We start from the raw sequence: 9,235 nt of genomic DNA, 5'->3' as shown, positions 1-9,235 counted from the left end.
GATAATATGTGAAAGATAAATCTTAATCTCTCTTAAGCGAGTGTATGATTGCACATAAAGTTCTATGAGTAACTATATGTTTATCTTTTAAATTGTGATAAAAATCACTTATAAAACTTAAGAATCGAATAATAGGAGTCTCAAACTTTATGGATATTAAGAGTGAGTGAGATATAGTCTAAGAAGTCAAAAATTACATATTTTATAACAAAAATATTTTGTGTATATAAAAATAAGTCCATTTATATTTTTGTTTAAATATATACATTATTTAATTTATATTTAATATATATTTTATACTACTAATTTGAATATTAATTTTTTTTATAACGAGTAAATTAATTTTTTAAATAAACTTTTAAAAAAAATCACTTTTTCTAAATTTTAACTTCATAGAAATGATTTAATTTAAACCTATAAACTCTATTATTTGAAAAGTAAGTCTGAAAACATTTTTTTAAACATAATTTGATTAGTTTCTTTTGCAAAAGATAGATAAACATGGAAAAAGGCAAAAACAAGAAGAAGAAACTGACGAGGTTGGGTTTCGTCTGGAGGGAACATAACCATTTATATAAGGAACAGCACTTTTTTATTTTTTACTTTTATTTTTTCCCCGCGTAGCTTTGCTTGCGAGGTTGTCTTCGTTTTCTGCAATTCTCAATTCACAAAGCCAAAAAATAATAATAAAAAGCACCCTGCAACTCACCACTTAATTAAAAGGCCAAAAATTATAAAAGAGCACATCAACAGTCTCTGTTGTTATTGTTATTATTGTTACAGTTTTTATTTGTTAAGTGTCCCTTCCTTCTTCTTTTGGATCGGATCTGAGGTTCATGTTCTACGGACTAGAAGAGCAAAGACACACACCAAACTGAAGTTGTTTCACTTTCTTGACAACTTGTTCTATAGCCATGGAGCAAGGTTTCTTCTTCTGGCATAACATTGCAGTGTCTCTCCTTTGATGATAAGGTTCGTGTTCTTTCTTTACCTTTTTTTTTTTTGTGGTCTCTCTTTCTCTCTCTCCTATCTGTATGTCTTGGTGTGTACCCTTTTGCTTCCTTTCTTTTTGGGGTGGCTTATAATAGCTGTTCCTGCAGTGGAATCAAAGAAAAAAGCTGAAGCTAGTTTCTGGATATTTTAACACGCTTTAACTTCGGTTTTATTTGTTTTAGTTTCTATTGGCATCAGGAGAAGGCGTTGGACTTGTCAAGTTATGGTTCTGTTTTGTTCATGTTGACCAGAGAAGAAACCGGGTTTTCTTGGTAAAACTTGTCCAAGTCTGAAAACCTTGTTTTTCTCGAAGCCTTTTATAGGTTTTCTTATGTATTTTTTTTTTCCCGATGTTTTCTTTTGGGTTATAGGTTTTGCAGTTGTCTGAATTCTGAACTTTTCCCCCAATTTTCGGCATTTGGATTTCATTTTGCTTCATTTCAATGCTTTTTATTTCAACAAACATCGCAAATTGTTGCTATTTAGAGAATTTCGTAACTGGTAGTTTTGTTAATTTACTGGGTTGCATTTGATTTTACAGCAATTTAAGAATTTGTTGATGGAGTCCGCTGTTGATGAAATTGAGTCTTTGCCAGAGGTTCAGAATTTAGTTTCTGGGGTAGATCATGATCCTCCTTCGACATCTGGGACTCCGAATTCAACTGCTCCTCATACTTTCGGCCTCAATGACACAGTTGAGAGTTGCTTAGCGAAGAACATTGTCACAATGGAAAAGAAATTGTGCATCAAACCAAAGTTTGAAGATGCCAAGAATTATGATTTGAGCAGCCAAATGGAATCTGGGAAACACAAATCTGGTGCATTGAATGGAGTTGCTGATCAATCGGAGATTACTTGTTGTCCGAGCCCTCAGAAGAGTTTCTATTCAGAAGCCAAACAAAGCTCTACAATTGCTGGAGCCAGTGAATGTGTAAGTGTTGATAAGTCTGTTGAAAGCGGAGAAGCTGTGAATTCGGCCGAATTCAATGAGAGCAGGAAGAGCAGCATCTGTAGAGGGAGTACAGGAAGTGATGTTAGTGATGAGAGCAGCACCAGTAGCTTCAGTAGTGCTTTGTATAAACCCCATAAGGCAAATGATATAAGATGGGAAGCAATTCAAGCTGTCCGAGCTCGGGATGGAGCTTTGGAAATGAGGCATTTCAGGTTGTTGAAGAAATTGGGGTGTGGAGACATAGGAAGTGTATATCTAGCTGAGTTAGGTGGCACAAGGGCTTGTTTTGCTATGAAAGTAATGAACAAAACGGAGCTGGCGAATCGCAATAAGCTCCAGAGGGCTCAAACGGAGAGAGAGATATTGCAGTCTCTTGATCATCCTTTTTTACCAACTTTGTATACTCACTTTGAGACAGAGACATTCTCTTGCTTGGTAATGGAGTTTTGCCCCGGCGGGGATCTGCATGCACTCAGACAAAGACAACCTGGGAAGTATTTTTCCGAGCATGCTGCCAGGTTGGCAATTCCTTATTCTTTTCTGCATTCCACCCTGCAATTAGTCTTTAGTATATTCCTTTGATTTTTCAATGCAAATGTTCTTTGGAACTAGGATGGAAACTAGAATAATGATCATAAGATGATGAGAGGCCATCAGTGACTAATACAAATGATCATTTCACACTTTAAACAAAACATGGCCTATAAGATTTTCAAGTATCCAAGATATTTGTTTTCATGTATATGGAAATTCTCATGTTTTTTCGACTCTGTTTAAGGATGTCTCCCAAACTGGCTAGAAATGGGCTTGGTTTGGTAAATTTTTTTTTTTTTTTTTGAAGAGGTGCAAGCTCTTCATTTTGTGTTTGATAAATAAAACGACCATATACTTGTGCTTTCAGCTTTGAAAAGACATGGATGCTTTTGAAAGCATTTAAAGAAGAGTTTTTTAAAGTTGGCTTGTGCTTATCAAAATTAAAAAATCTAACATAACCTCATATATTAATAAATATCCAAATTTACTCTTATATGTGTGTCTATTGTAGTTTTTTAAATTTTAAGTGTTATTTCATCAAACACAATTGTTCTTGTTTGTGCTTATTAAAAGTCATCTTTAATTTGATTTACCAAATATATATGGACTTTTAGAAAGTTATCTTTCAAAAGCCCCCTTTGATAATCTACTTTCGAAAAGTAAAAGTTTTTCAAAACCAAACCTTAGGCTTGCTTGCATGTACTACCATCATAGTTTTAGTTATTTCTTCATCCTTCTCTATAATTGTACAAGATACGTTAGTGTTTATTCGTCTTGCATTACAAGCCACCATTTATTTTGTTAGCCTTCACTTCAATTCTTGTGAATGCTGTCTTTCCTTTTGATTTACAATTCTTTTTGAAAGGCTAAGAACAATCTGATGTTCTTCGCATGCTTGGTGAGCTGGTGGAAGTCGGTTCAAAGTCCGAAGTCCTATTCATCATGTTGCAAATTGATGCATTTTCATACAAAGTATCAAACATTTCATACTAATTATACTCTTTCTATTAATCTGCACTGTGCAGGTTTTATGTGGCAGAAGTTCTCCTTGCTTTGGAGTACTTGCACATGCTTGGAATCATCTACAGAGACCTTAAACCGGAAAACGTGTTGGTGAGGGAAGACGGTCATATAATGCTGTCGGACTTCGATCTGTCTCTAAGGTGTGCAGTCAGTCCTACTGTTGTAAAGTCCACAAACTCTTTCTTGGAAATGAAAACCTCAGGATATTGTGTTCAGCCGGCCTGCATTGAGCCGACTTGCGTGATGCAGCCGGACTGCATCCAGCCTTCATGTTTTACGCCGCGCTTTCTTAAAGGGAAGTCGAAGAAGAAAGAAAAGAAGTCAAAACAAAAGAATGATGTGCATAATCAGGTGACCCCTCTCCCTGAGCTCATCGCCGAGCCCACGAATGCGAGATCAATGTCATTTGTAGGAACACACGAGTACTTGGCACCCGAAATAATCAAAGGTGAAGGACATGGTAGTGCTGTAGACTGGTGGACGTTTGGGATATTCTTGTATGAGCTTTTGTTTGGTAGAACACCATTCAAAGGCTCAGCAAACAGAGCAACTCTGTTTAATGTTGTTGGCCAGCCCTTAAGGTTCCCAGAAACCCCTACAGTAAGCTTTGCAGCCAGGGACTTAATCCGGGGTTTACTCGTGAAAGAGCCGCAGAATCGGCTGGCCTATCGACGCGGAGCGACAGAAATAAAACAGCATCCGTTCTTTCATAATGTTAACTGGGCGCTGATCCGCTGTGCGAGTCCTCCAGAGGTGCCAAGGCAGGCCATGAAGGCCCTCGCAGCGGAAAAGCCGCCTGGTGTCAAGCCTTCTGGTAACTATTTAGATATTGATTTCTTTTGATCCTAATGTCTGTTTTTTCCTTCTTTGGGATAGTTTCTATCTTTTACTTCGTGTTGTTATGTCTCCTTGGTTCCTTTCAATTTGTATAAAAGGATGCAACTCTTTCCCCGCGATGATCAAAGCTTGTAATTTGTCCATGATAAACTGCTGTAAGAAACTCCAAAACGCATTCAGCTAAGGATCAAAGTTTCTATTCTCTCGCATAAAGTAAACACTCACATGCAGTTAGTTGTTTTCATGTAAAATTGATAGTTGAGAACTGTTAGATAAAACTTTAGTTAGAGTTGTTAAATAATCTAACGATTTTCAAATATCAACTTCATATGATGACAACAGGCACGCAAGTTTCCAATTTCATATAATTTTGGTTTTGATTAAAAAAACATAAAAAAAAATAAAAAATAAAAAATTTGCTTTTGACCCATGTCTTTTTGCACCACGAATAGTGTTATTAGTTATTACACACAACCGTCTTACTCTTTGTGCATTGATTCAATTTTTTTTACAATTCAAAATCATTTATATATTATTTAACTAATTTTTTTATTTTTAATTAAAATTTTGTATCATTTTTCTATGTCATTAAACTAAAAATTATGTACAGTTCAAAATTCAGATACTTTTATACTAATAATACTAATAAATCTATTTTTGTTACTTTGTAATAGAAAGAAAAGAAGACAATATGTAACTCTTTCTCTATCATTTTAACTCTGATGAATAAATCTACTTGACAAATTTAATTGGGCTAAAAATAGTACAACTTTAGTTTTTAACTACCCATTTTGGATAAGAACAGATAAAATAAAATGTAAGAAAAGCAAAATGAGAATAATTTGTTGTTAACTTCTTTTATTTTAGGTAATTTATAATTACTTATTAACCTTGGTGGTTACCACTATATATATACACACACAAAACCGTTAACTTCGAATGAAAAATCCCTTTCCTGATTCATCCTTCAATATTTAGAAGCAAAAACCAAACTAAACCGCTATTATTGACGTTACAAGCGAAACAAGCCTCAAATATCATATAATTTCTGGGTTTATCCCTCCTTGCCGATTTTTTTTTCTGCCATTTCGGGCATGAGATTCATGAGAATATTCATATCTTCTAACTGAAAGGAAAAATAGAGTTGATAACCCACAAAAAAGAAATTTTGGAATTTTTTGTGGGTTGTTCAGAACCATGGATGAAGGGTATTATAATTCGAAGAAAACTGATGACATAGGTTTTTGTGACCAGGTACTTGTTTTTTTATTAACCAAACTTTTCTCTACTCAGAAATTTGCTTCTTTTTTTTTATATTTATTTGTTGCTCAATGTTCTCAATGCGAAATGATAGCTTGAGTTATGTTCGGTCTTTCTTTTTCAGGAATACCAAAAAAAAAAACATCCTTAAAAACATCCTTTTAATCAAAGAAAGAATTTATCACTCATTTTTCTCAATCATTTTTTTGTTATTTTATTTTATTCTTCATTCGCTGATTTTGTTGGTATTACTAAATAGGTTGAACAAGGGAAATAATATGAATATTTGTATCACATGTTCAACTATTTGTGTGTATTTGTGGTTTAAAGTGCACGCACGTTTCCTGAGTGCCCATTTTGGCGTTTGTTTATGATGATAATTTTGAATGTTGTTCTGCATATATCTTTCATTTTGAATTATTTCATTCTTTTTGGAGCAATCAGAGGTGAAAATTCACCTGCAGTCTTTGCGTCAGATAATAATTTAGTTAAAGATGAAAACTTACATGTAAATGATTTGATTGAATTATCATCTAACAGTTTTTGAATATCAATCTCTGATAAAAGATAACTGCATGCGAATTTTCACTTATAGTTAAATACAACTGCAGGTGAATCTCAACTTTGTTTTCTATGTAGCAGGGATCTCATGGTGCATTAAGCATATCAAGGTTAAAGTGCATGTCGCTAGGATTGGACTTTAAGGTTGTGATTTTTCTATTTCTGGTTCTTCCATTGAGCATCTTAGGTGTGTACTTGCACGGTCAAAAAATTTCATACTTTTTCAGACCGCTCTGGGATTCTCCTCCAAGGCCATTCCACGAAATCCCTCACTATTACAACGATGATGTGTCGATGGAGTCTCTGTGCAAGCTTCACGGATGGGGGATTCGCGAATCCCCAAGGCGAGTTTTCGACGCAGTGTTGTTTAGCAATGAAATCGACATGCTTACCATTCGATGGAACGAAATGTATCCCTATATCACACAGTTTGTACTCCTTGAATCGAACTCAACATTTACAGGGCTAATGAAGCCTCTGGTTTTTGCTCGAAATAGGAGCAAGTTCAAGTTTGTTGAGCCTCGGCTGACATATGGAGTAATTGGAGGAAGATTCAAGAAAAGAGAAAATCCCTTCGTGGAAGAGGCGTATCAAAGAGTTGCGCTCGATCAGCTTCTAAGGATAGCTGGCATTGAAGATGATGATCTCTTAATCATGTCAGATGTTGATGAGATTCCCAGCGCTCACACAATTAATCTCTTGAGGTGGTGCGACGATATTCCTTCAGTTCTTCATCTTCAGTTAAGGAACTACCTCTATTCTTATGAGTTCTTTGTGGACAACAAGAGTTGGAGAGCTTCCATTCATAGGTATGTGCCTGGAAAGACCAGGTATGCACACTATAGACAGGGTGAGTTGTTGTTGTCGGATGCAGGCTGGCATTGCAGCTTCTGTTTTCGACATATCAGCCAATTCATATTCAAGATGAAGGCTTACAGCCATACTGACCGGGTGCGCTTTTCTCGTTACTTGAGCCCTGAAAGGATTCAAGATATTATATGCAGAGGCGCTGACTTGTTCGACATGCTTCCGGAAGAGTACACATTCAGGGAGATCATCGGGAAGATGGGGCCGATCCCTCATTCCTACTCGGCCGTTCATCTTCCCGCGTATTTGTTGAACAATGCAGATAAGTACAAGTACTTGTTGCCTGGTAACTGCATAAGAGAATTTGGCTAATTCAATATCACAACTTTAATTTCCTTGTATATTGATAGTGTCTTTATTTTAACACACACAAAAAAAGGAAGCTCTAATCGAATGATGTATAGTTATTTTTCATATAGGTCATTCTTTAGAGGATATTCGATCAGAACAGATCGAACAAGCCTGAAAAAAGATACATAGTTCCACAGAAACCACTGTATATTTAACTTCAAATACTTTCTCTTCGGCAATGTATGTATATAGTATATACATATATCCCAATTTATAGATATACTTTACAATCACTCTGGTGGTTTAGTTTATAATTCATGTTTAGTTTTATTGCTTAATGCCCATGATGGTTTGTGTTGAATACTTGAATGTAGATGACTCCTTTTGCGTTTGTTTGTTTACTTTTGTTTTATGAAAGTATCATCAGTTCAAAATATTTATCTAATTTTTTATTTTAACATTTACAAATTTTTAAAGTATTTTTTATTAAAAAATATTATTTTTATACTAAAATTAGTTACTAAAATTAACTACTATATATTTTGTGTAAATACATGAGTAATTAAATTTATTTTTAATATATACTTTACATTTCAATGTATAATAATCTATATTAGTACCTAATTTTAATGTATATGTACATAACTTTTTTCTTAATTAATGTTCATTATGGTGAGGTGAGGTGTTATATATTTTCATAATTTTTATTTCTCTTTAAAATAATTTAACATTGCTCACCATTTTCTCATTTCTATTTCTAATATTCTTCTATCTTTAATTACTTAAACCTAATAAATTTAATTTTTGTTAGCTTAATAAATCTACAATAATTTAAAAAATTACAATTATGATTAAAAATTTATGAAAATTAAAAATAGGAGATATATACTGTACATAAAAGCAAGTATACGGCGTGAGAAAGAATGAACTGGGTGTTATGGCGTGATAGAGTGTTTAAGTATATCCGAAGTAGTAATTGTTCTTGGTGAAGTTCATAAAAGTATTTGTAGAACACATCAGGCTAGAAAGAATGAAATAGGTGTTTCGGCATGATCGAGTGCATATTTTGACCGATTATGATTAAAGATTGCATCGAGCATGTTAAGAATGTCAAAAACATGGTGTATTACAGTAAATATTTGCTTTCGAATTACATTCAATCATTAAACCTTGACCATTTAGAGGTTGTGCTCTAGATTTGATTGGTATGATTCATCCTCCATTATCAAAGAATCATAAGTTTTTCTTGATATCAATTGATTATTTTACTAAGTGGGTAGAAGTGGTTCTTTTGGTCAAAGTTGGTCAAAATGAACTTATTGATTTCATTGAGAAACATATAATCCATCTTTTCGGGATTCCTCAATTTTAAGCAGTAATCAAGGTACCATGTTTACTTACCAACACATTAAAAATTTTGCAGCATAAAAAAATATAACAATGATAACTTCAACTCCATATTATGCACAAACAAATGGTTAAGTTGAGACTGCAAATAAAATTTTGATTAATTTAATAATAAAAGTAAATTGGTAAGAAAATGCGTACTTAGCATGAGATGTTAAGTCAAGTTTTATGGGCTTATCAGAATGATACGGAACGAAACCTGGGATAAATGAAAAATCAAAGAAATGGTCTACTTATCTCAATTTAATTTTCTGATGCAACAGTTAAGGAAATCACTTTATCTTTTTTGTTCACACCCAAGTTTCTCAAAGAAACTTAAGAAATTTTCATTCATCAAAATTGAAAAAAAAAAGGCTACAAAATTTAGAGGTTTTTATATCTTAGTTCCAAAACCCTAATGCATAAGTTCACTAAAATAAAATAGGACAAATCATAATTAGGCTTAAAATAAACAAAAACAAAATAAAATAAAATAAATATAAAATAAGTCCTAAAATAAATACTAATAAA

The 9,235-nt window shown here is 33.6% G+C and overlaps 2 protein-coding genes across 4 annotated transcripts; both read left to right on the top strand.

Moving 5' to 3' along the window:
• Positions 1–484: 484 nt before the first annotated feature.
• LOC112755190 (protein kinase PVPK-1) lies at positions 485–4,552 on the top strand. Of its 2 annotated transcripts, XM_025803129.3 has the most exons (4): positions 552–972; positions 1,176–1,265; positions 1,535–2,463; positions 3,505–4,552. In XM_025803129.3, exons 3-4 carry the CDS (start codon positions 1,553–1,555, stop codon positions 4,343–4,345), a joined length of 1,752 nt encoding a protein of 583 aa, XP_025658914.1. In that variant the 5' UTR covers positions 552–972; positions 1,176–1,265; positions 1,535–1,552; the 3' UTR covers positions 4,346–4,552. The 2 variants fall into 2 exon arrangements, with proteins under 2 accessions (XP_025658913.1, XP_025658914.1); XM_025803128.3 differs by lacking the exon at positions 1,176–1,265 and having other exon boundaries at positions 485–972.
• Positions 4,553–5,276: 724 nt separating this feature from the next.
• Positions 5,277–7,611, top strand: LOC112755189 (uncharacterized). Of its 2 annotated transcripts, none has more exons than XM_025803127.3 (2): positions 5,277–5,593; positions 6,242–7,611. In XM_025803127.3, the coding sequence occupies exons 1-2, from the start codon at positions 5,537–5,539 to the stop codon at positions 7,337–7,339; spliced, it is 1,155 nt and encodes a 384-aa protein (XP_025658912.1). In that variant the 5' UTR covers positions 5,277–5,536; the 3' UTR covers positions 7,340–7,611. The 2 variants fall into 2 exon arrangements, with proteins under 2 accessions (XP_025658912.1, XP_072077380.1); XM_072221279.1 differs by having other exon boundaries at positions 6,239–7,611.
• Positions 7,612–9,235: the final 1,624 nt, after the last annotated feature.

This window comes from Arachis hypogaea, chromosome 16 (assembly GCF_003086295.3).
Source record: "Arachis hypogaea cultivar Tifrunner chromosome 16, arahy.Tifrunner.gnm2.J5K5, whole genome shotgun sequence".
Taxonomy (NCBI): Eukaryota; Viridiplantae; Streptophyta; class Magnoliopsida; order Fabales; family Fabaceae; genus Arachis; species Arachis hypogaea.
The sequence above is the reverse complement of the archived record's forward strand: the minus strand, read 5'-3'. Positions and strand labels throughout refer to the sequence as shown.

Excerpts from the sequence above, each read along its gene's own strand:
- LOC112755189 (XM_072221279.1), top strand. The coding sequence starts at position 5,537 with ATGGATGAAGGGTATTATAATTCGAAGAAAACTGATGACATAGGTTTT. Across the intron at positions 5,594-6,238 it reads ACATAGGTTTTTGTGACCAG|CAGGGATCTCATGGTGCATT; the intron begins GTACTTGTTTTT and ends TTTTCTATGTAG.
- LOC112755190 (XM_025803128.3), top strand. The coding sequence starts at position 1,553 with ATGGAGTCCGCTGTTGATGAAATTGAGTCTTTGCCAGAGGTTCAGAAT. Across the intron at positions 2,464-3,504 it reads TTTTCCGAGCATGCTGCCAG|GTTTTATGTGGCAGAAGTTC; the intron begins GTTGGCAATTCC and ends TGCACTGTGCAG.